The sequence below is a fragment of the Melopsittacus undulatus genome, chromosome 16 (genome assembly GCF_012275295.1).
Source record: "Melopsittacus undulatus isolate bMelUnd1 chromosome 16, bMelUnd1.mat.Z, whole genome shotgun sequence".
Lineage (NCBI taxonomy): Eukaryota > Metazoa > Chordata > Aves > Psittaciformes > Psittaculidae > Melopsittacus > Melopsittacus undulatus.
In genome coordinates this window covers 4,161,247-4,188,030 of record NC_047542.1, presented here as the reverse complement: position 1 = coordinate 4,188,030, position 26,784 = coordinate 4,161,247, and the positions used below count along the sequence as shown (strand labels likewise).

The 26,784-nt window shown below is 44.7% G+C and overlaps 1 protein-coding gene across 2 annotated transcripts in view; it reads left to right on the top strand.

Annotated features, from left to right (window-relative positions):
* KCND3 (potassium voltage-gated channel subfamily D member 3) overlaps positions 1 to 26,784 on the top strand; it is a 114,537-nt gene extending 87,753 nt beyond the window's left edge. The window contains exons 3-7 of one of the 2 annotated variants that reach the window (XM_005142821.3): positions 13,277 to 13,378; positions 20,125 to 20,217; positions 22,936 to 22,992; positions 23,916 to 24,163; positions 26,183 to 26,784. In XM_005142821.3, coding sequence (XP_005142878.1) covers positions 13,277 to 13,378; positions 20,125 to 20,217; positions 22,936 to 22,992; positions 23,916 to 24,163; positions 26,183 to 26,387 — 705 coding nt within the window. In that variant the 3' untranslated portion in view covers positions 26,388 to 26,784. The remainder of the gene's footprint in view (positions 1 to 13,276; positions 13,379 to 20,124; positions 20,218 to 22,935; positions 22,993 to 23,915; positions 24,164 to 26,182) is intronic. The other variant, XM_005142822.3, reaches the window with a different exon arrangement.

Genomic DNA, 26,784 nt, shown 5'->3' with positions numbered 1-26,784 from the left:
CCTTCTCCTTTATCTGTTGGACAAGGAAATGTACCAGCACCTTTAATGCTGGCATGACTGATTGCAGCTTTTAGAAGGGTTGCTGTATTGACATACAGAGTGTATAATTTCCCCCCATTTGAATTTCTAATTCCCTTGATACTGGATTAATTTCTGGGCTAAGAAAGTTTTCTCAAGTCAGAAGTGTGAGTAATTTTCACATGATCATCACTGCCTGAATACTGAAGAGAAAGACAGAGACAGCAGCACATTAATGATGGTCTCTCTGGAGACGGTCAGGATGCACACAGAGATGTGTGCTCTGATACCACACTCCTTCCAGCATCATTCTCCAGGGAATTCAATCCCTTCTTCAAAAATAGGAAAGTTTTAGTAATAGTTAAGACTTTTCTCCCCATCTAAATAAAGATGCAAATGCATCTGCATGGCTGTTCCAGGAAGGTTGGAAAAAGCTCTTTGCAGACTCTCAGCCCCTGAATATGAAGAGCCCAGCAGCAGAAGCTCCTTATAAGCAGAGTTTAGAAGAAGCAGCTTTGAAGAAACAGCACAGGTGTCTTTACTCATATTCTAGTGTGCTAAATGAATGATGTTTCTCTCTTAAATCATTTGTAAGGTATGTTTTAGTATAAACACTTCACAAGAAGTTCTATTTAGCTCAAGAATCATAACTTCCATAAGGTACAAGTAGGTTTCAAGGTCAGGTTATAGACCACACTTATTTATTTGCTATGAACTCAGACTAAAGTCTTCCAATGAGAAGTAATACAGGGAAGAGTACTGTACAAGAGTCACACTGGCTGAATGTGACATTCCCAGGTTGGAAGGTGGAAGTGTGGCTGGGCTCTCCAGTGCATGGGGGATCTGAGGGGCTGCAGAAAAACAGGAGAAGGCAGCACAGCCCCAGTGTCCCTCTGGGTTATGATATTCTCTTAACTGTTGGGGTCCAGCAGGAAGAGGTTTTTAAACAGTGAGAATAAAATACCAGGAGGTAGCTATTACACAGCAGCATCAATCCTTCAACTAACTAAGGAGCAATGTTCCTTAAAAAGGAAAAACAAACCCAAGCTACCAGTGATCTTATCACTTGAGAGCTAAATTGTTCTGTGCCAAACCTGCACTGCAAGAGAATTAATTACAAGGAGATTTGGCAATCTTCTTTTATTGTGCTTTGTCATCAAATTCTGTCCTCTGGCATGCAGCAAGGACCAGGTCAAGCTGGATGGAAGAGGAATTGATCATTCTGACAAGGTTCACTTTAGTGAAATTGATGGGTTTTTTTTCCCCAAAGACTTTTCTTTCCTTTTCTGACTGATGTGCTAAGAATAGACCCTCCTGACTTTGAAATGATGCTGTTCTCCAGTGAATGTCACAGCCTTTGCTTTGAAGACAACTTGACACTTAAAACGTTTGACAATAGAATGACTTTGTAATTCAGATAATGCTGGAGTCTCTCACTGAGTTTGCAGCTAGATGCGATGTGAAGAAGGAGACATGTATCTGGTGCTGGTTTGAGGACTACACCTCCCACTTTGCAAGCCTGGAAAGAGAAAGCAGAGGCAGCTACTAACAGCTACTGAAATGCTTCTCCTTTAGCAGTGGTAGGAAGAGTAGCACAGGTCATTGTTCAGAATTTGGAGATGAGGGAATCCAACCCCAGACCTCATTATTCCCACCAGAACAGGACAGTAGAGAAATGCACAATGGAAAGACTGCCAGATAATTTTAGATCATTACAGCAGTATGATTCCAGAGATCCAGCGTCCCCTTTCCATGGGGAAACAAGAGCTGGCAGTAAGCCACCCAGGAGCTCCCAGAAACATGGGCTTGCTTCAATGGGCCCATGTCTGACAAAGAGCAATGTGCACTGGCAGCTTTGCAATAAGAAAAGATGCTGTAACAAGGTCAATGCAGCATTACAGGCTAAGCCTCCATCGTTGACAGCCCCATCTCCCTGCACACATGAACACACATGCAGATGAAGACATAAAGCCCTCAAAAGCATATTTAAAGCAGTTCAGAACAGCCTCAGAGGGCACAGGGAGGGCTGAACCTAGGCAGATCACTAGACCAGCCCCCTGAGGGGTTCAGTTTACCCAAGCTGTTCAGATCATCTCAGTTTGGGAGATAACAAATGCTCAGAAAGGTACAAATGAGCTGTGCCTCCTCCTCTCTGCACCACAGAGATGTCAGTGCTCAAAGGCTGTGAGAAAACCCTGCTTAAAGTGCATTTACAGTTTAATGGTCAGATCTGCTAAATGGGCCGAGATACTGAAGTGGTTGATAATCTCAGAGGGATTAGCATGGTTTTAGTGGTGCATTTCACAGGGGCTAAACTGAAACTGTCATCTACAAATGTAAAACTTCAGTAATCACAGTGCTGGGTTTTGGTCTGCAGTAAATATGATTTTGAGGACTACAGCTTCTTAGTCTGTTCAATTTACTTCATTTATTATCTGGTGGCCTTTGACTTGCTATAAGAACAGGCAATGTACTGCAAAAGCCTTGAAATAGACTTCTCATTTCATCCTCCAGGCTATAAGTTTCCAAGAAACACCCAGATTTAGGCAAGAAAAGGACTATCCAGGACAAAATCATTTTGTAGAGCTGCTCTCACGTAAAACCATAATATAGAGCTGAAAACTATAACACAGGCTATCAAAGAGTAGATAGTATAAATTAGGTGTAGATAGTATAAATCAGGTGAAGCAGAGGAGTGGACACATTGTCTGGTGAATGAATTAAAGCATTCAATCACAGAACCAATATCAGCAGAAGAAAGGAATGAAGGGAGAAGACCTATCTCTTCAGATGGAAGTCAATGAGAAGTAGATGGAGGAAGGTTATTCCAGACAGTGAGAGCTACTCCTGAGATGGTTGCACACAGGCAGCTATGACTGCAGGCTGATGAAGAGGTAACTATGGAGATGCTTAAAAGGGGCTTAAGCCAAAAGGAAGGAAGAGGAAGGACACAAACATCTTTCTGATTGTTCCATAAGAGGCACATTAGAAACAGTCTGTTCCAGACCCAGCCGTCACTCCCAGAGGCATGGAAAACAGGGCTGCAGTCAGCAGAGGGGATGGAGGGAAGACGATGATGAAGAGAATGCTTAATACTAGATTTATGTCACCGCTGTACCCATGAGAGAGGCGGCCCACGCGCCTGTCAATACCGAGGCCATTAGAATAATTGACTTGCTGCAGAGCAGGGGAGTCAGTCTGAAACGTTCCGGTGTGCAGCTGACACCCCAGTTTCGGAGGTGGGTTAGAGAACCTCCGAGCATGGAACACAACAGCCAGGAAAAGCGACTGGAGCAAAGCTGTGAGCTGGGTGAAGAGAGCTCAGCAACAGAACATGACTCAGGTCCCAGCAGGGGATGGGGTTGGGAACTTAAGGAGAGAGAGAAACAATAAGGTTAAAGTGGAGTTGGCTGACATTTAAAAAACGGGGTTTTTTCAACCACAATGAATCTGCATGGAATGTGGTTTTGTTGGTGTTGATATTTAACAGTTTTCAACAGGGAAAAAGCTTTTCTTTATTTATTATTTTTTTTAAGCTATTTCATTTTTGCTGGGGTAGATACCTCTTTCTCTTCCTCCTGTTTCCTGTTTGTCATATCCCCTAATACAGTTCACAAGGCAAACCAATAAACCAACCAGGAATCCTTTCTCTTTAATTTCATATTGTCCAGAAAAGCAAAATTACATTTTCTATCAGTTCAGCTACTTCAAATTCCCTGGGTCCCAAATTGCATAAGACAAGTAGATATCTCCTCTGAAAGGAAGGATTGAAACCAGTGAGCTAGAGGTTATAGGTTCAGCCTCCAAAGCAAGCCCGTATATTGAAATATTAAGCCTGTTGTCAACAGTAGCCCAATGCCCAGCTGAAATTACTTCCATACAAATCCAGAAGCCACTTGACATTTGCTTCATGCCTTGAGGCCCTTTCATGTCATGTCTCAGTCATTACCAGGTTACACCCTGCAGTGTTACAAACCTGACTAATCCATCCTCAGGGTCTCTCCTGTCACCTCAGCAAGAGGGTGTCCCTTTTTCTACCTGTTGTAAGTCCAGCTTGTATGTGGCAGCTTCTGTCCAGATGGCTCCATTAAGTAGCACAGTTGGTAGGATTTGTAATAGCTAATGCTGCCCACTCCATCCCAGATGTCTGATAAATGCAAGCCCAAACCGCCTTACAGGAGACCTGCTTGCCAAACATTCAGCCAGAAATGGTTGCGAAGCCCTATCCTACCTTTTGAACTGGGTTCTAGTGATCACTCTTTGCTGTTAACTTAATTAACTAGTTAATTTTACCACTCTGCATAAGTAATGCAGAATCAAGTGGGCTGGGTGCAGTTTGGATCCCATGCAGCTCCCAGGCTATAGAATGAATACAGCTCAAACACCCCTTCGCCAACTGCAATAGATGGTTATGTCTAGATTAATGGATATGGATATAGCCACTGGAAAAAACATAACTAGAAGTGGGTGTAAATGGTAGTAAAGCTTATTGTGCTTAGTAATTTGTACCACAGCAGTGATAAACAGATGAAAAACAACATTTGTCACTGACACACGTGGTGCTGGGATGGCAATGGGGGCTCTCAGCCCTCTGCTCACGTATAACAGGGAGATGGGAACACTGCAGTCTCCCAGCGCATCTCCCAGGGGCCCTGCAGAGCCCTGCTCACACACTGCCAGATGTCTTACAGAGCCCAGCTTGAGACTCTCAGAATCTCATCACTGCACCCCTCCCACTCCACCCAGCAGCAGTGGTCTGCAAAGGCTGATTCAGAGCAAGCCTTTGCTGTTTGAAGGTCATTAAAACCCCATCAAACAGTAACTGCTGGTTACATCTAGCACTGCATCAGGCTCTCAACCAGCCCGAGACACGTTCTGTCCAGGCACAAGCAGGAGCCTGCTGTCCTCTTTGGTCTCCCCACTACAGCCAGTCTCACTGCTTTGACAAACCGATGCTGCAGCAGCAGCGCCCTTCCAAACTTCCCCCTCTGTGACTCAGGTTTTTCATGCATAAAACTGGGATAAATCCACTTCTTTCCCTGGCTCAGTGGATTCTTGCAGGATTTTGTACACACACAAGGTCATAAAGTGAAACCATCCTATGGTAACACCATCCATAGCCAGGATTTTAAACCTCTGCTTTCGCACAAGCGATTCTTGCTGACTCACCAAACAAGGCAGCAAAGTGTCAGTGTGTGCTCCCCTGACCTGTCACGGGTAGCAAGTAGAGCAAGAGTAAATGCTGGCACAGAAGGGTTCATGAGCAAGCAAGGGAATTGAGGGCACACATAAAACTTACAGATAATTCTCAAAAACATATCTATCTGGGGAAATCACTGAGTGCTGCGCAGGAAGAGAAAGCACTTCAACCCACCAAACTGCTCCATAGGAAATAGTTCCTCACTTCTCTTTGTCACAGTGCAGCAGAACTCCTCTGTTTACTATGCAGACGCTGCCTGAGGTAATTCCAGCCACCTGCTCTCCTTGTGAGTGCAGCCACTTAGACCCAACTCAGCATTAACTTGGAACAAATACAATAATAAAGAGCAATTCCATGCATTGTCCATGAGTCCCGGTATGCAGGCACCAGCCTGTTTCTATTCACATCTGAAGCATCAGCTCTGTTAGCAACTGAGTTAGGACAATTAGGAGCCATTCTAGTGGGAACATGAAGGGATGCTGGAATGCACAAACAAGGGCCAGAGTGACGCAGCCATCACCGCTCTGCAGCTGAGAACGGCTCCAGTGCCAGGATAGCACCGCAGGCTTCTCCCACCACATCTGCACACAAACACAGAGCCAACTTGTTGTGGCTGTCAGCGTAAGGACATGAGCAGAACCACACAGTCCTCTAAGAGTCTTCAGTTATCACACGATCATAGGATGATTTGGGTTGGAAGGAACCTTAAAGCTCACCCCTTAAGGTGTTGAAAGGCTGCCCTAAGGATGCCCCAGAGCCTTCTCTTCTCCAGGCTGAACAAGCTCAGCTCTCTCAGCTTTAGGTACTGGAAGGCTGAAACCAACGAGGACCATGGGATGGGTTTGTGATGGACTTTTTTCCCCAGAAGCCTAATGCCAGAGATTTGTCCCTGGAGACCCCAGGAACAACAACTAAGAGCAGCTCCAGTAAGAAAGCTAACTGCACCACACAGCAACTCTATTGTCATCTGATGAGGTCTGAGCAATTCTCCTTTGCCAGCCAGCACCACTGCTGTCAATTCGAGTTGAAAGCTCATAGCACAAAGAAGCGGGATGGAACACAGCTCCGGGCCCTACCTGCCTAGAGAGCAACACTGCCCACACTCATGCTTAACCCCATTCAGTCCCCTTGCTGCCAGTAGGTACCTGCTTGTCAGAGACAACACATACATGCCCATCAGCTGGCAATGAGGCAGGAAAACACCCCTACCACTATCTCTTCCCTTTGGGCTTCATTCCATGGGGGAGAATGAAGGGCACGAGTTTTACAGGTTTGCCTATTGTTTTCCTTGAGTTTCATGCAAAGGTTTTGTGATCACTGTCCCCAAGCTCCCATTTTCACCATCTGCCTGATGAGGCATGAGCAGCGCTGTAAGAAGCAATTGCCTTCATTTCTATAGCTACCCACAGGCCTCCACACCATTCATTAGTGTTCATATATCAGGTCTGGTAAGTTGGCATGTGACACTAGATCAAATTCTGTTAATTTCTCCATCCCCTGCATACTTTGTAGCTATTAATTAGGGTGTGAGCTGGTTGAAAGGTGTTATAAAAGTGAGATCTGGAAACACAGATTAAAAAAGACAGCGCTAAATCACAGGCAGACAGATGCTCATCACACTTTGCTTCCAGCAAAACACAGAACCTGATTTTAGACTAAGGGAGAACACCAGCGTCTCTATTAATGATGCAGGAAAACATGGGGCTCTTTCCTTGAGAAGATGTTAAGTAACATGTTTCTAGACAAATTCTGACACCTTATTTTAATGCACATAATACTTCATTTCAAACAAACTACCAGATTCCCGCTGCAACTGGTATGGTGCCTCTTTGATCACACATCCCCAGGGAGATTTTGACCCAACCTCTAAAATGTGCTACACCATTAAGAATAGAAAAAACAGAAGGAATTTCTATTATTATTACTATTATTAGCATCATTATTATTATGGCTGCCCCATCCCTGGCAGTGCTCAAGGCCAGGTTGGGCAGGGTTTGGAGCAACCTCCTCTAGTGGAAGGTGTCCCTGCCCATGGCAGGGGGTGGAACTGGATGAGTCTGGAGATCCTTTCAATATAAACCAGTTTGGGATGCTATGATTATTATTATTACTTCAAGAGGCAAACTTCAGAAGCGAGGAGCATCAGCTCTGGCAGTCAGCTGGACCAGTAGCATGGGAACTTCAGCACAGAGGAAGCTTTGAGTTTCAGCCAAGATGCAGTAAGTGTATATAACATATTTCAATCAAGGAAGAACTGTCCATAAGGTCAGTTCTTCTAGAGACAAAGGTCTGACTGTAACCTTTACTGGGTGAATGGATAGATAGGTAAGTAAAAAAGGCATTAGAAATAACAAGGGATAAAAATATGAAATGGTCTCCAAAAAAAGCTTACTACTTAAATGTCAAGCAAAAGAATAAAGCGAGAATTGTCAAACTCTATTCTATTCTTTCCTGTAGAATGCAGCAAACACCAGAAAGGGAATGCTCTATGTAGAAAGAAACCGTCAATACAATGACAACTGAGTAAAACTGGCACCAAATACATGCAGCCTGGAATTCAGAAGAGATTTTCTAGCTGGAAGAATGGAGCTCTAAAATAAATGCCCAGTAGGAGTAGGAGCTTCGCTAAGCTTAAGCCAGACCTTGTGAAGTTCAAGACAGAAATGGACAAAAGGAAGTTGTCAGTAGGAGGGGACCAGGCTCCAGAGGCTTCCTGACCCTCCTGCATTCCTGAGTTTTGCATATTACACCACTTCAGTCAAAGTTCTGTGCTTAACCAGCCTGGATATCTGTGACTGGTAGAGAAGCCGAGACCCATTAAACTCCATATTCTGTGCATTGTTCTATAAATAGACTGAACATCATGTCCTTTAGTGTTGGAAAAGATTAAATGATATAGTGCATTTGAAATGATGTTCTGTTGCTTTAATGGTGCCAAGGGTAAGGTAGGATTGAAAGGAGAGCCACAGAGGAGGGGAGGGGAATTTTTCATCTCTGCAAAGTAATGAAGAGGCCCAAAATAAGATCAAGGTCTGACTGTAAGTGGTTCTATCAAATTATATAGGAATATAATGAGTCCTACACTATCTCATTTCCATATGCAGCTCTACAACATCTTCCCCCAAAGCAAAAATGACAGAGTATTTAAGCTTGGCTCCAAAGGTTTGAGAGGAAGGGAAGTCCGAATGCGCATGCTCTGATTCTTAGGGAGAAAAAGGTGAAAATGACAGACGAATAATGTGCAGAAATGAACTTTCCTAACAGTGCTGTAACTCGGCTGGCTGCCTGTTACAATAGCCAGATGGAACCATGGCTTGCAGAATAACAACCAACACTTATTATATGGGCCATTTGCTTTTCAAAGAGCCATTATTTCACTCAGCGTTCAAACACGTGTAATAACCCTGAGTCCTAATTTGGCAGCTCAGCCCATTGCCAGGCTTTGTTAGATTTGGCAGATCAGCTTCCCAGAGCCCTAAGTAGGACAGATGAGAGCGTTGCCCGATTGCACTGACTGCACTTAGTGTCTTGTCCACTCCATTATTTCTGAATGCTTTTCTAGATATGAACAGTTTTCCTTTCTCTTCTCCGCAAGGAAAAACTACCACAACAGGCCAGGGAGCTGAGCGAGTTTCCACCAGATGCAGGTTTCATCCATTCCCTTTCCAAGTTACATATGTGCACTGAGTTCCCACTCAGAAGTACACATGGAAGTCTTGCTGAATTCCTTTCTGAGTTTTATGCTAAAATTAGTCAAAGGTACCATAGACAAGATCATTGTAGGAAGGTGAGAAAAGAAGCCAGGTTGGATGGAGCTTGGAACAACCTGGTCTAGTGGAAGGTGTCCTTGCCTGTGGAAGGAGGCTGGAACTGGATTAAATTTAAGGTCCCTTCCAATTCAAACCATTCTGGGATTACTACAAGAAAATACTTTTCTCATTCCATACTCTAAACCCCGTTCTTAAAGCTGCAGAACCCCCTGTTTAACTGTATAATCTGCTTGTTATCTCTTCCATATCCTAAAAGCAACCACATTCCTTCCATTCAGAATTCAAGTCCAGAGCCCAGCCTAAAGAAAAGAAGGCTCAAAGAGATCTTATTAAGGGAGGGTACAAAGAAGATGGGGCCAAGTGCTTTTCAGTGCTGCCCAGTGACAGGCTCAGAAGTAATTGACTCAAACTGAGCCATAGGAGGCTCTGTCTGAACATCAGGAAACAGTTTTCAGTGTGAGGGTGAGCAAGCACTGGCACAGGCTGCCCAGGGAGGTTGTGGCGTTTTTATACTTGGAGATACTCAAAAGCCACCTGGGCACAGCCCTGGGGAACTGGTTCTAGGTGGTCCTGCTTGAGCAGGAGGGCTGGACCAGATGACCTCAACCATTCTGTGATGGATAATGCCAATAATGGCTCCAATTCAAGGAGGGAGCAGGAGTGGACATAGGACCCATACCTGTAGTACTTGGCATACATGTAATCCGCTCATCTCCTTGCTCAAGCACACAAGATCCAGAAAGCTGAAGATGTTTGGCAAACATGAAATTATGGCATAGGTTATAACTTAATAGTTTATTATACCACATAAATTAAGAGTGAACATTATCTCCGTAAGAACTAGATGAAAATCATTAATAAATAATAATTAGCTGTTTCCTGGGCCTGCCATCTGGTAAGCAATTTTCCCAGCCAGCTCCTTGCACTTCCCCAAGACAGAGTCTTCTTTCTCCTCTGTCTGTTCCCTTTGGGAAATTCAGACACCCAGGATGCTGACAGCCACTTACACCATCCTCCCTGTTGGACCTCAGCATTCCACATGGACAGGGCTTCACTGACCCTCCTGCTTATTCTGATTCTTAAGCAGTAAGGAGCTAGACATTACTGAGACCTGCCTTCCATCCTGCCTCAGAAACATGTGGGCTCTAAGATCACCAAATTAATCATTCTAACCTGTAAGTGGCTGTCATTAGTATTATTATTTTCATCATATAAATTATCTTCCAGATTAGGTCATATGCATTTTGAGATCCTGCGGTTTCCTAGCAACTCCTCTCACCACTCCACATGCAGACACAATGTGCCAGCTTCTTTTCCTTTTTTAGACTCTCCATGCAGGGGTTATATTCAGTAACAGTGATCTCAGGCCTGGCCCTAATGACCTTTAGTCTGTCACAGTTGTGGATGAGATGCAGAAGACAGATATCACAGATATCCCCCCTCAAAAGACATCTGCACCAAACAGACAGGAAAACGTGGTCCTCCACTTGTCTGTCTTCTGTCCTGCAGGCCAGGAGTCCTGAGCTCTGCAGGACAGGGATGACAAGAGCATATCCACATGTGTCACTGGCACAATTTGGAAGAGCTCATCAGCCTAATTCTAGCTTCTGACAGTGATATATGTGACTGCACATAGTATGGTTCCATGCAAAATCCTGCTGCTCCAAAGCTTGCATGGGGAGTCCCGAGTTCAAGGCTTTTGCCTCTGTAATTTACCCCTGGGAAGAGGCAGCTTTTCCTGCTTCCACACTGTACCAAGCCTTACATTGCTGCCAAGTGCCCTTCATGTCATCAGTCCACTTTGCTCAGTCCCACAGAACAGCATCAAACCTGCTGCAGATGTCTGAGGGGAGCATTTTGCTGCTTGAGCCCTTCATTACTGCCAGTACTGCATCCCACATCCCCATACCACAGGTACCTAAATATCACATAAAGCTTGTGACACTCCATGACTATGCTTTACAAATAACACACATTTACACACAGACTTCCCCATGGAAACATGAACTCCAGTTTGAGAGTTCTTTCCAGGCTGATGGAAGCCAAACCAACTTAGGCACCAATTTTAATTAACTTCTCTAGCTGAGTTAATCAAGGTATGTACCAAATCTAATCACAATGGGGCACAGAGCTGGGCCATGTGACTAACCCAGACTATCTTTTGTGGATGGAGAATAGGCTTCACTTCTGGCCTGCCCCAGTGACATTAGTGAAAATAACAATGGCTGTTCTAAACTCCAAAACCACAGGGCTTCATTATTTAGATAGTGGCCCTGTTTCAAAGGAGAAAAGAGAACAGACCTCAGAAATGAACCATCTTCAGTCCACATGGAGTACAGCTATTAATATTTGATCCCCTGCTAGCCTGGAGGCAGAGGGAATAAAGTTCATTACAAAAGCCTGAGACTGAATCCACTTTAACAACTGGCTGAACTGACGATGAGGATGGAACCCTTCCTGCTGTAGGTGAGAAGTCAGGGACTCTGGCAACTCCTTCAGCAAAGGAGCTGATACTTCATCAAGCACAGTAAGAACTGGAAGCCTTCTGTGGTTGCCATCAGAGCCTCACTGTAAAGACCATCACTGATTCCAATACCCAGTCCTGATCACAGAAGAGAGGGGATCATTGCAGAAAGTAAGGAACAGAAACACAAAGGCATACATTTGCAAACAGAAGTAATTTAATGGAAATGTAATTAATGGGAACAGAGAGGCAATGCATGGAGTATCCTCAGTCTCTTATTCCCTGTTCTCTCCCCTTAACTCATATTCAGTAGTAGTAGTCTCTAGGGTCTTTGTTCCAGAGGACAGTCTCAGCCCAGTCCTATCTGGGGCCTAGAGCAACACAGCAGCTGGGAAAGGCTTCAGAAAACCTGAAGCTTCAGTTTCACTGTCCTGTTGTATCCCCAGCCTTACAAATACACCTCATGTCCCTACATAGAGCCCTGGGAGATACCTCAACCCCAGCACAGAGCAAAGCTTCACCAGAGATTTCACTCTCTTCTCACTGCCATTGGAGTCTCAACGATAAAATGGGACAATGAAATCCAGGTGAGGTATAGAAAAGAAAGTCAATTTTGGATGTCCCCATTTTGGGTGTCAAAGGAAGATGTATTTTTCAGACTGGTCATGCTCCGTGTCACCCAATTAAAGCTGCAAACTGGGATCCTGTACGTGTCACTGCTGAGAAACTGTCTGCTTAAGCAGAAGCTCTTAAGGTTAAACAAATCTTTCAGCTATTGAGGGCCAGAACCACTCACACGTGTACAATAATAGAGCTCCTGGAATTATTACACTCTCTGGACCCACTGCAGGTATTTGCCTCTTGGTTTTACTCTTCCTACAGTGTCTACCCATCAGCACCTCTAATTAGAAAGGAAAATCACGAGTTCCATGTTATTTAAAAGATTATGCAGCATTTTAAGCTACAGCACAATGTAATTATTTTTTAATAGCCACAGCTATTTCATGTATTTACTTTTAATGGTGTTTGAGTCATAAATTAATAGTAGAAAAGAAAAAGGCAAATCAGCACTTGACAGAGAAGCTGGCACAGACTGCTCTTAAAAGAAAAACTGCAACGCTAACAACAGAGTGATCAAAAAGGAAAAGGGACTCGATAGTTTTCCTTGTTTCCTTTATTCTGGACTGCTTTTTATCATCTGACTTGGCCCCTTGGAAGTCAAGGAGGTCAGGGACAAGTAAAAATGAGAAGAGTTGAATCACAGCATCCCAGCCTGGTTTGGGTTGGAAAGGACCTCAAAGCTCCCTCAGTTCCAACCCCTTCCACTGGAGCAGCTGCTCCAAGCCTGTGTCCAACCTGGCCTTGAGCACTGCCAGGGTTGGGGCAGCCACAGCTTCTCTGGGCACCCTGTGCCAGCGCCTCAGCACACACCAGGAATATGTCCAGGATAAGTGTCCCTGGTCACTGTGCATCTCACCTCCCAAAAATTATTAACTTTCAATTAAAAACGTTAAAAAATAGTCTTTTAAAAGACAATGAACTTTTGCAAGGATAAACAAATCTGCAGGACCCCATTTCTTGTCTCTGGAAGGGCTGTTAACACTCTGTGACAGATTACATGCTTCAGACAGATGTACTCAACTGACTCCTGGGGCCAGAACTGTTCCCCACAGCACCTTGTCCTGGCTGTGCACCCCTCATATTTCACCCCCAGGCTTTTTTAGCAGAGCAAGAACCTGAATTTTCCCTCTTCCCGGTATTGCCAGCACAGGACCAGGCGCTCAGAGCTCCAGGCTCTAACTTCAGCTTGTTTTCTGTCCACAGAAAGCCCGGCTTGCGAGGATTCGAGTGGCCAAGACGGGCAGCTCCAATGCCTACCTTCACAGCAAGCGCAACGGCCTGCTCAATGAAGCCCTTGAGCTGACGGTATGTGCAGCACCACTGCCTCCTTCCACAGAGCTTGAGATGTTCCCTATTCCCACTCCTGTCCCTGGGCTCCTTCCCTCTCTCTCTTTTGCCACCTAAGTGCTCATTACGCAGCGCAGCAGCCTCCCACAAGGAATGGTGCTGTGCTTCTGTGACACTCATGTGCTGTATGGGAGAGCTGGAATCCAGCTGCAAGATGGGATCGAGGAAGCGGCTTCCTGTACTCCTCCTGGAGACAGGGAAGGATCTGGCCTTCCAGCAAGTGCCATGTTCACAGTTCCCTCAGATCCCTATGCAGCCTAGGCACTGCCTATCACTGTCCACTCTCTTCCAACATACAGTGGAACATATTCAAGAGCCTCTCTCTCTACTACAGACTCTCTGGTCATGCCCAACAGCAAAATATTCCCTAGTTCTTCTTCCAGGCAGTTTGGTGGTGGGTTCTTTTTTAACAGAAAGGCCTTTGAAGGTTAATACTAGTTATTCATGAGAAGAAAAGTTCTAGTGCATTCAACTGCTCAGCAGAACCAGCTGAAACAAGAGGAGGTTATTACGTGAAGCCTGATCCACACCAGAGCAGGTATTAGCACATCTCATGGATTTAAGTTCAAATAAATCAGCCTCTTGTGCACTTGTGGAGCAAAGAGTGAGATGAAGAGCACGTAAGGGAGTCATCAGAGACGCCCAGCCCTTGTTCATGCATCCTTACTCAGGGCCTCATCCTTCAAATGTACACTATTTTCCCCTTGCATTTCTAAAATCAAAGGATTTTCAACTCATGGTGAAAGCTGCTCACTAGGACCTGAGCCCACTCCTACCCCAGTTCAGTGGGTGCAGCACCCAGAGGGAAATGGGGCAGCACCATGTTTTGCATGCAGGATGCTCCTCAGTGCAGACCAAGGCACAGGAACCTTGCCATTTACAACTGAAAGAGCTTTTAACCCGACTCTAAAAAAGCACTTCACATGAAGTAGAGACTTGGAAGGTAGGATGCCCAGAGCAGTTTCTGTTCTCCCCTCCAAAACAAGTTTGCTCCTCCTGCCTGCACATCTCACGTTGTCTCCTGCTCTGCAAGTGGCAGCAACACCCCAAAAAATCTGTTTCTTGAACCATATGTTGCTGTTGAGCAGTTCAAGAAACGTTTCTTTACCAAGAAGCAAGCAGGAAGACTGGTCCCACCTCATCCAGAGCCTTCTCCCCAGGAAGGAAAGGCTCAGGACGGGATGACAGCTCAGCTGAGATTTTGCTGCTCCATTACCCAGGAACATGTAAAAAATGTGACTACAGATTTAGTTCAGATCTCTAGTTTTTAAAAACACCAGCAGGGACACTCAGTTTGCGCTGATCTTCCAGCCTGTCAGCCCAACAAGAATCTCCTCACTTCTCTTGTCAACCAAAGCTCCCTGCCAGGACCACTCAGGGAGAAGCAGCTGACGCACCGATGCTCAAGTCCAAAATGCATGAGGTTGAGAGAAGTATTTGGCAGAGTAGGTTTGTTTCCTGGCACTTGCCAGTGGAAGAAGGGGTCATTTTGCTGGCTACAAAGCTACTGGAGACACAGGGAGAGAAACAAAAGCATTCCTAAAGAGGTTCTAGAGGATTTAGTGTGAGGTGTCCCTGCCCATGGCAGGGAGGTTGGAACTGGATGATCTTAACATCCTTTCCAACCCTAACTATTCTATGATTCTATGATTTTTGTACCCATTAATAACTGAACTTAGATATATATTAGCACCTACAACAGGCACTTTCCCAATCTCTTCTGGGTGCTTAGATCTGGTGAGTCGATAGCTCTAAATGCTGACATGACCCTCCCACAGCCCAGTGAGAGCCACAAATCCAGCTTTGAAAAGTGCTGAACATTGTGTACAGTATTCTGTAAGAAAAGGCATTTCCTGTAGAAACAGTCAAAAGCAAAGGGCATGGGGAAGGAAGAATTACCACCCACCTGTGACAGACAGCAGTGTAATTCACTAAAACAAGAACCTTGCTGAAGCCATGCCTGGTACCTGCACAGCTACCTGAGAACAAGCAGCATACCTGAATCAAGAACTGAGATGTGTCTCTCCACCCACAGGTAGTGGCATTAATTACAGGGCATCTCTTGTTGTAAAGGTACACGAGACCATTTTAACTCCACAAGGCAAGATTTTATGTCCTTTCATTTTAGGGCAGGAGAACAAACTATTCTTAAAGAGCACAAGATGTGATTGACAGCACAGTATAGCCAGCCAATTTTGTTAAGCTGTAAACACACATAATAGAGTGCGACTTCTGCAGTCACTATATTAGTGACCAGAAATATTATCTACATAGTGTGCATATCCATCAGTCAGATTAGTATCAGACTGCTTCATCACTCAGGTACGCATCCCGTTTTGATACCTTGCCCAGGACTCATGCTATCTGTAATGGACTTTCACACAGACAGGCTGCCATAGGGCTGTTACCCAGCACTACTTCCAACTGCAATTACTACATGGCCATCAGTAGATATTATTGCTTTCATCAGTAGCAATCCCACAGTACTGTGATCAATGTAGAACTGACTTAGAGGAGCCCTGCAGATTGCCCTGCAGTCTGAGGGTTCACCCAAGGAAACAACTGCCCCAGAACATGCCCTGGCTGTGGCTCTGCAGTCAAACTAACAAATTGGGAAATAAGGACTGCTCAGGAGTCTGGAACATGTGCCAGGAATGTCCTTTCATTAGCACCAGAATGAATACACTGACACCATCTTTCAAGGGAACAGCATGTCTTCAGCCTGTAGCCTTGCCTTAGAATAAAGAAAACCAAAGAGAATTCATCCAAGGACAGCAGCAGGAAGGAGTTCTGCTCCTAGCACAAATACAGACTCCATCTTCAGAAACATGTGGATTTGTGGCATTTTGCATTTGCCATCTAGAGAGGAAGTACTCAGACAGTTTTCTTCTCATTTAGAGAGATTTTTAGTGGGCTTTATATCAGAAGTGCTCAAGGGATGTTGAGCTTCTTCCCATGGCAGCAGCCTACAATATCATCTTAGCATTAATCTCCTTGTACAGCTAGCTGAGATACCCTTTTAGCTAAAATGCAAGGAGATAGATATCCTAAGAACAGTAGGTTGAGAGGCCTTGGGCCTTTTCACAAGCAGATTCTGCTCAGCCGCAGATGAGGGTTATAGCCATTCTCATGGGAATGGCGAGTGGAACCACTGAACCAGTTCATCTCAGTTCACCAGTGTCCGATTTCACATGCCAAAGCACTAAGCAGAAGAGGAAAAGTGGAAGTACTTTGGATTTCAGAACTGACACTACAGTGTGTTTCAGCCTCCCTCCAAGCAACCAGCAGTTCACTGAATGTCTTCCAAGAACAAACTGAATGGCAGCTGGCATCAGATCCTTGCAAAATTGGCATCCCAGCTCATAAAGCAAACCATCTCCTCTCCTCCCCCCCCCCCCCCCCCCCCACCAGCTTTTTCATTACAGCCAGACTCCTCTAATGAAGACACAGGTTTTGTTTGTCTGCAATAATGTAGGTACCATTGATGCAATCTCTATAGGTACACATTCCTCAACAGCACTATCAAAATCCAAGCAGTTCTGTGATGTTGGCACTCTCACTGTCCCAGGGCAGCAGTTCTGTAGATCTCATTCTTAATTCACGCAGAGGATGTTCTCAGTGGTTGCATACCCTTTGTTTCTGAAAACACTGAGCTGACTGAAGAAAAACCAAAAGGAAGACAAGGTACAACTCACAGTCACTGACCCTATACTTTATTCCTGGTCACTGCCATCCCTTGATCCATTCCCATCAGCAGCAAGCTAAGCCTTGTGATGGAAATCAGTGGGAGGCTTAGGTCTTCTGCCAGAGGTACAGAAGCTCTATCTTAGCTTTCAGACTCTATTTAGATGTCCTCTCAAGCAAATCCTCATTAAAAGACACCATTTGCAATATGTGTTCTTTCTCTCTCTCCTTTTCCAGTGTTTTAGTGCAGCCTCATATCGGCTTTAGGGCTTGCAAGGATCTCCATGGGAATTCCTTCACCATAGAGTCAGTAATGTCAGCAGGGTATGAGCAGGACCTGTGGGTGCATTAACTCACCAACAGGACTGTTAATAAGAAAAATGAAACCGATTTATTTTTTAGGCCACTTCTAAACATACTCCTGGGAATACTCATCTTCCAAAACAACAGCAAAAAAATCCATAACCTGCCTAAGAAGCATTCTCATAGGAATCTATTAATGCTATATACATTCAGTCAGCTTCCTTAACATACCACTTCAGCTGTGTTTTGGCATCTGGCAGAGACAGAAATATTCCTTCACTTAAGGATCACAGAACCAGCCTGGAAATGGCATCCAGAACACACATCTGCAGTGAATCACCAGGACACAAGGGCATATTTAAGAGCAAGGCTTTAAGTATGGATGAATTTTACCCTCTTGAGAGCAACAGTCTGTCTTGGCACTTCTGCCAAGATGCTCTGCTGTGTCTCCCATCTCACTCATTTTCTCTCTTGAGCAGTAAGATACTGCTGTTTAGTGTCTAAGCAGAAACTGAAGCCATGCACATCCTGCCTTTCAGATTTAAGCACAGCAGAAGACACCAGGCACCCCTTCCTTATGAAGCACAAAGAAACATCTTGCAACACCCTAATTGCTCTTTTAACGCATGTAATTGTCTTTGAAAATGGAAGTCACCAAAGACCCAGATTAGAAAAACCAAACTGAATTTCAAGATCAGGAGCTGAAGTCTTAGTAGTGAGAGAACATCCTTCAAACCCCAGCTCTTAAATCTGCCACCACAGACCAGAGAAAGGGAGAAAAGTTATCCTGACTCTCCAGTAGCCCACAAACAACCCCAACTGCTTCTTTGCCTTCCATTTCTGAGGTGTACCTGATCATCAGATCATGGAGCAAGCAACATGCTATATTGTGAGGAATGTAAGCATCTCATTCCACTGATAGAGTGTGGAAATAAAAGATAGAGTAATACAAAGTACCGGATTTGTGCCCCCAAACCAAGTTGACTGAATTGCTCTATTACTGTGTTGAGGGATGTTCGATGCCATGCTTTCTGCATAAGCTAAACATTACGCACACACTGAACTCAAGCTCCTAATCTCTTCCCAACTATTACAGCTATTTTGAGCAGACCAGAAGCAGATCAAGTCCTTCAGCTTAACAAAAGCCCAGAAATTTGTTTAAGATCTGTAGCTTTTCCTGACCACTAAAAACACCCCAATCTGAGCAGTCTCTTCCCCAAATCACCATATAGACACATACCTGATGTTGAAGCCAAGAAGAGACAAGCAAAAGCATCCCAGCAAGTCTTTCCAAGCCAGAGTCCCTGAAGAGAAATACTAAAAGCAGCTCCTAATGGAGATCCCTCCTTTTAAGAGTTGTTCAACTTAAACACTTGCAGCTGTAGCCAGTCCTTTGCCAGGTGGTCCAAGCTGCCTGCGTGACTCTAAGCACACCCTATTCTCTCAATTAGCATATGAATTTGTTAGCCACATTTCAGCAGTTTGAGGACACAAAGGAAAGAGGGGAAAGCTGGTCCCCCACTTGGACACGTGTTGCTGTACAACAAGTCAAGGACCTGGCTTGTGAGGTGCTTGTACAGCTTTGTCTTGTTCTGGTTTTGTGCTAAGTGATGCACAAAGGATTCCTGTACAGTTTGTAGGGCTCTTAGGCACTGTGTTCCTAAAACACAAACCACAGTAAGCCATCCTCCTGAGCAAAAGCCTCAATCCATAAGAAACTAAGGAAGATGAGACCTTCTTTCTCCAGGGTACTACTGCCACATTTCATGTGAACGTTAACCCTTTGACGTGGCTGCACAATGCTTCTTCATTTGAAGTATGTTTGAAGAGGATGATTTTATAGAATTATATAGACATAATTCTAACTTACATAGCATCTGTCCCTCCCTTCTCCCTGCTTTTCTGAGGGCTTGGCCACAGGAGGGGTTACACACCTTCAGTTTGCACCAAACCCAGTCCTCAGGACCTGCTACAAACTCCCCATCAACAACCCTATACACTGAGGCAGGCAAAGCACAGCCTCCTTTTAACACACTGCAGGTACAAAGTGTGGCAAACAACTGGTGATATCCATGGAGAAGAGAGAGAGAGCTCGGACTCCTGTCTCTAGAAACACCATTACAAGTCTAAAGCATGAAGCTCAGGTCCACATTTTGGGTCTGGCATGCAGCTGTGACACAGGAGGCTTTGGAGATAACACATACAAGTTCCAACAGGCCCAGAACTGCACAGCCCTGAAGGTCAGAGCCAAGCTTTCAGCTAAGGGAAAGCAAGACAGCTTGTGTTTTGCCTCCTAAGAGAGACAAAAGATCAGGGTACATCTGTTGGCATTCAAAGGTCATGTCAGGCTTAAAAGCCTTCCTGTTTTTTGGATAAAAATCAAACAGCACAGTTTCTATTTGGTTTTGCTGTTTCACCTCCTGCTTCCCGAGCCTTGACATCGTATATCAACAGCACATCCCAGGTTTCCTCCTCAGCTACAATAGGGCTAGAACCACCCTGGGTTTGAATCAAAGCTGAGTTTCTCAGCTGAGTTTACAAGCCAGATCATTAAGGAAGAAAAGGCAACCTGAGAGTCATGAGCAAAACCTGAGAGCTGCACCACTGACATTGCGATCGTTCCCCCTATGAAAGCTAACGTTAGAAGTGCTGTTTGCTTGCTTGGTTTTACACCTGCTTTGGGTTTTGTATTCCCCTCCCTTTTTCTGGCTCTTCAGGGATCCACTGAAGATGAGCAGCACACGACTAAAGGCACCTCCTTAATTGAAAGCCAACATCACCACCTGCTGCACTGCCTGGAAAAAACAACCGTAAGTACCAACACAATCCTTCTACATCCTACTAACTCCTTGTGCCTGGCCCAGGCTTCCGATGGGCAAGGTGTACACACAATATGGTCTGAAGTAGTCCTCAGACATACTCAGTAGACCTTAAAACTATGCCAGAGGGGGCTGATGCTCAAGCTCCTGATGCTGTGGATTAAATGCACTTCTATTTCATTGTCCTCTTAAAAAGTAATAATAATTCATGTGCAAAGGGATCACAATGTGATTATCTGCTACTCCACAGTCACCTGCACCAGCACCAAGTCGATAGTGAGCTGCTCAGTCAAGTTCACTTCAACACAAATAATTGTTCAGTGTGGGGTTAGGGAGATCCTATAAACACCGTGTACCTTAAGTTCTTCAGTGTTTCTAAAATAGAACTGAGCTGTATTTGTCTTGTGCTGTCAGTCACACATCACATACTTGTCACCTGTGCTAAGTAGCAATAAAGAACAGTTCTGCTGCTTTGAACGGAGGAAGATGCTGTCAGTGACTCCAAACTACAACCTGGTCACCAGTGCCCTTTGTATGTCAGATGAACTCTCTTAATGGGCCTAAAGGCTGCACATACCTTTTCTCAGTACAGTTCTGATTACAAGAGCAGGTAATTCATCTCAAAGCCAGTCAAGCAGTTTCTGTAACAGGACTGCTCTGTATCATACAAGGCATTGGGAGTGAGAATTGTGTCTTTCATTATGAAGTGATGTTGTTTGTAAGTCTCTAAAACATTTTACGTCTTTATTTGAGACTTATGTTTTAGTTCCAGGTTTATATAAAAGGTTCTGCAGTAAAGGAATACATTATGAGGTGTCCCTGCCCACGGCAGGGGGGTTGGAACAAGATGATCTTAAGGTCCTTTCCAACCCTAACTATTCTATGATTTTATGATCATCTATACCATGATTCATTATAGAAAGAATGAAGGGAAGTTAACACTTCAAATATTCATGCCTTTTTCTATCTGCATCCATCATCAAATGTACTTTTGATTTCTGACTTGCAAGAGCTTTCTTTAAGATAAATCGCCTTCACTTCCATAGTTTGGCTTGTGCTGGAATAACACCACTTAGGCTTCAGCGATACACTGGAAGATGACTGGTTAATTACAGTGACCTGCTGAGTGCAGCTGGTTTGTCACAATGAGCTCGAGAGGTCACAATTCCACAGACCGTGAACTGGTTCTTCCTGTATCAATGACTACTGAATTCATTTTATAAGCCTCGTCTTGCCTTGATTTCTACCAGTTTTGGATGTTACATAACAAGCAGATATTTCACAATCTGACTCTTCAGTTTAGAACTTTATGCTTAAAACCATTACGATTGTGACCCATATTTTACAAGCATAAGTTCATTTGCAAACTTTAACAAATAGGCTGAAGCAGAAGCTGCCTCCTGGTCTGCCCTTGTAAGGCCCCCACTTTGTACAAGTTCTGACCTCTGTGCAGACAGGTGGACATCTCTGGGAGCTGCAGGAGTTGCTCCATTGCTAATGAGCCCATTATGTGCTAGGAGTAACACAGCCAAAGCACATCCTCATTTGTGGATGCATTAGCCCACCACACTAACAAGGCTGGATCACCTCCAGCACACAAACCTACTCAGTGAGTATTGTGGTTGAAGATGTCCCAGATGTTGCTCTTTTCAGCAAAGAATGGCAATAACAGTGATACTTTGAATTTTCATTTAAAACCTACAGGGAGAATCTGCACAGTATTTAATGTGTTTTCCCCCACATTTTTCAGACAGTTCTTACCATGATGTTGCATCAATTCACACAGGTTTAGATTCTGGTCTGGAATTATCAATCCAGATAGTTTCAATCAGCTTGTGTGGAAATGCTGTAGTTCACATAATTGATTAAAATATATTGAACAGTTCTCCTCCCAAAATTCAAATTAAAGGCATTTTTCAACTCTGAAGAGTCATTTTGTGACCAAGTTGCAGGAATGGAATGAGGAATGTACCATGGTTGCAAACTTGTTTCAATGGGCAATTCACCTTTTCTTAAACTAGGCAGAAGGATGCTAAAAGTATGTTTATTGTCATGGTATCTGTGGTCATCACTAGCATGCAGCCTTACAACCCAGTGGCTGTGAACAGCTCCCAAATCTGGTGTGTCGGATTATAAAGTGACCCTAAAGTACTTCTAGTTGCCCTAACTGAGACTACTTTGTCCCATTAACACAACAGATGGAGTTTGTTCAAACAAAAGGAGTTGTTCTCCACTCGTTCCAACTCTCAGACTGAGTATGGACATTTACATGCTATGTTTTCTCCAAGTGCCAAGGACATTGGATCCAATCCTTCAGCCCAAACCTTTCTTCTCTGTTTTCACAGAGTACGATCACAACCCATAACCATTGGGGACCCAATGGCAATACAATTCCAATTCACTATTTGTGAATCAGCAGCTGAAATTCTCCTTTGCCTTCGGCTCCCAAAAGATCAAAGCAATATAATTGTTACCCTTTTTGTTTTATTTCCAAAAGTATAACATTAAAAAGCATATGTGTGAGGAGGAAGGAAGAAAGGGGTCTGATTCAGGCAAGGTTTGGTAAAGGGAAGGTGCTGTTGCCCATTCAAACTTGAGCAAACCGGCTGGAATGCTGAGGCAGTAGATGCAGTGCTGGGACTAAACTTCTGAATGCTGGTATGGACAATCAATGGTGTTTTTATCTTTTGTTGGCATGTTGTCCTGTAGGGATTGTCCTATCTTGTGGATGATCCCCTGTTATCTGTACGAACTTCCACCATCAAGGTACTTCCTTTTAATTCAATGTTTTCTCTATGGTCTCTGTGACGTGTCTGGAGAGTGTTTGCTTCCTTTCTCGGTCCTGGTCTTGTCTTTGAGAGTTTGTGCACGTGGCTCTTTTTGGCTACCCACTGCTCTTGTTTCCTGTGAGTTGTTATTGTTCCACTGAACACTGATGCCTGCCTTCACCATGGTTGCTTTTGTTTCCCATGCTTTCTGATGAGAGGGACTGGATAAAGTATGTTCACTAGGATTACTTGGGTGTTCATCCACACACATACGAGTTCTTTCTGTCAGGATTTTGTAGCACAAAACCTCTTTACAGATTCAGTGTTCTGAATTTCCTTCCCCTCCACACTTCCCACTCTCACCTGCCGGGTTTATTCCCACTCAGCTGATAGCATCCAACAAACTGCAGGTATGCTTTGAACCCAACAGCCAATACAAGCAACATCCTGCAGTTAAGCAGTAAGCAAGAAGGTCATTCAAATAAAACCCAGTCCTGGAGCCAGGCACAAAGAAAAAGGAGCATGAATCTCCTCTTGGGTTTCATAACCATCTGGTTATAACCATTGCAGACTCAGAAGCCAGTTCTGGAATCCAGACACAGAAGTGAAATTTGAACACAATGTATTAACTATCTCAGACTATATAAGCAAGGCAGCACTGACAAGACTACCATGCCTCTGTCATAGCAACAGCTTCTTTTATTCCCCTGCTGATGCAGGAGAGCAAAATCTTCTCTTGGTTCACTGAGTGAAAGGGCAGAGTCATTTCTTTTTTAAGATCAGCCTAGTGCAAACATTTTCAGGCAGAGAACATCTCCCACAGCCACGGGGCTGACACGTCCCACCCGCATAGCAAAAGGTGCCGTTGAAAACAAGCTGCTGTGGCACAGACAGTAATGGCACTGTTTCTTCCCCCGCCAGAACCACGAGTTCATAGACGAGCAACTGTTCGAGCAGAACTGCATGGAGAGCTCAATGCAGAACTATCCTTCCTCTCGGAGCCCCTCCTTGTCAAGTCACCACGGCCTGACCACCTCCTGCTGCTCTCGCCGTAACAAGAAGACCACTCACCTTCCCAACTCCAGTGTGCCGGCCACCCGCCTGCGGAGCATGCAGGAGCTCAGCACCATCCACATCCAGTGCAGCGAGCAGCCCTCCCTTACAACAAGGTACAGTAAGTAGGCTCTTGCTGCTAACTACTGCATGCAAACCTCTGATGCACATGATCCAACTGGCTGTTCTTGCAGGCCTCTTCTCCAGCCAGGGAGAGGGGTCCAGTGCTGGGAGCATCTTTGCTTCTCTCTCTCATGACAACCCAAGGAAAATGGCTCCTAGCTGTTCCTGGGAAGAGCCAGGTCAAAGCTAGACTCTAGTGCAGCTCTCCTCTGGCCAGACTGGACACAGAAAAGTGAATTCCAGCCGATCCTGCCTTAGAAGTGCTAATCACACATGCAGGAGTCAGCAGCTCCCAGCTGCGAGCCACCCACCAAAGCTGGTGCAGGACCACTTCCCAGCCCACCTCCCAAACAGCCCAAACCTTTACTGGAGCAGAGACAACTGGCTAATGAGTGTCTGTCTGCAGAAGCTGCTAGAGAGCTGTACACACAGACATGGTCCACAGCAGGGTCACACCACTGACTTTCACTGCCCTGAAGTCTGAGTCACAACTGTAAGCATCAAGCAGCACTGGGAAGCAAATAAAGAGGAATTTCACAATGGTGTCTTAGTAGCTCTCACCTAAAAAGCCATCAGCAACACAGGTGAAGGAGTAGCTCTTAATAGAAAAGCCTGAAATTTTCATTCTATATATAGCTTGATGAAAAAAATGTGTCATTTTTTCACCATACCTTCCTTGTACATATTAAATTACTTTCTAAATCCCCCTCAGCCCATTAAGCTTCTTGTACAGTAGGCTTTGAGCTTCCCATTCTTCTCCCCACTCCTATCAAAGGGCTCTAGAAACCGAAACGAAGCTGCCTTTAGGGCAGCAAGTGATTACTTTGTGCCAGGCTGAAGTCAGAATGGTGTTTCAGAGAAAGAATTATGAATGAATACACACAAAACAAGTCTCTAGCTACTGCAGTTTCAAGATGACAATGGCTTAAACCAGCACTTGTAATTCAGGGGAATGTCAACTATTCTGCGTGTGAGCAACCTGGACTAGTGGAAGGTGTCCCTGCCCATAGCAGGGGGTTGGAACTGGATGAGCTTTACAGTCCCATCTAACACAAACCAGTCTGGGATTCTGTGATTTCAGTGGGTCAGATGTCAGTGATATTTTACATGTCAATGCTGTTCATTATTTCACTTGCTTACCAAACTGTAAGAATGGAGAGAGGAAGAAAAGCTTTTGAACTGTTTTTCATGTGGAATGCAACTAACTGGGTGTACTGGTTACCACTGGCAGAACCACCCAGTCCCTAAGACTGCCCCACTCTCAGCTTGTGACTGAGGCAACCGGGGAGCAGAATGGGTTCTGCAGTGTTCTTGGGATGCTTGAGCGATCCAGAAACATCCTCTTGGTGAGTCACTCTGAGATAACAACAGCAATAGCTTCCCAACTGGGAGCTTTACATTTAAAAAGGACAGGCCTTGTGTTTAAAATGAACATGTTGGGCTGGTAACAGCAGACTCCTGTAGCTGTGCAGATGCACAGAAACCAAGCTATCATTTTCCCCTCTGTAATTAATTATAGGATGCAATTGATGCAGATCTAATAAGAATGCTCCCAGCTGCCAGATCACTGAAACTACTGCAGAGAGATGGAAAAAAATAGAAAGATCAAGGGTCAGTGCATTTGAAAGAGACATTTGAAATTCAAGGAAGACAACACCTCTTTCTCAGAAAGAGCTACCTGTGCTCTGACAAGATGCAGTGCACAGGACAGTACCTTTAGAGGCCCTCTTAAGTAAACTAGAATTATGCAAGAATGAAACTGAAACATAGAACGATTTACCCTGTGAAAAGCTGTATCCTAACTTTGGGGAATACTAAAGCAGCTTAGTGTTATCTGGGTAGAAATGATGCCTTGAAGGGACTGGGGGGAACATTTAAGTGGAGCCTCCTGAATATTTCAGTACCCTTAGTTCAGAGGAATAAGATGCTCATTAAGAACAAGTCCCATTCGCATCCTCTCTGCTGTCTGGTTCCAAAAAGTACAAAAGCCAAACACTAAATTTGTTTTCTAGTCGTTCCAGTCTCAACATGAAATCAGATGATGGGCTGAGACCGAACTGCAAAACTGCCCAGATAACAACAGCCATCATCAGCATCCCCACGCCGCCGGCACTCACGCCAGAAGGTGAGAGCAGACCTCCACCCAGCAGTCCTGGCCACGCCACGAACATTCCCACCACCACCACAAGCAACATAGTCAAGGTCTCTGCCTTGTAAGACGTCTCATGCACAGAAGGAGGCTGGAAGACCAGTGCCCCTCTCCCTCCACACCTCCATGTTCCTTTCTTGCTGCAAATTGTGCCTGGATGGACCAACCTGACATTTTGTCATCAAATTAGCAATGGAGACCTAACGAGGCAGCTTTCTCCAGACTCGTGTCATGCTGTGGACTGAGGAAGGATTAGGAAAGGGAGGAAGAGGCTGGTTAAAGGAAAAACCTGCACTGAGAGCAGGTTGTGCCATGGTACAGGGCAAAAATCACCTGCAGAGACTGGAGGGAAAAAAATCATCATGGCAACAAGAGAGTCAATAAAGAAAATGGGAATATAACACTGTGTATCGCAGCACCTTTTTAAAGGTTTTTAATGGATAATATTTATTCATGAGGAAATGA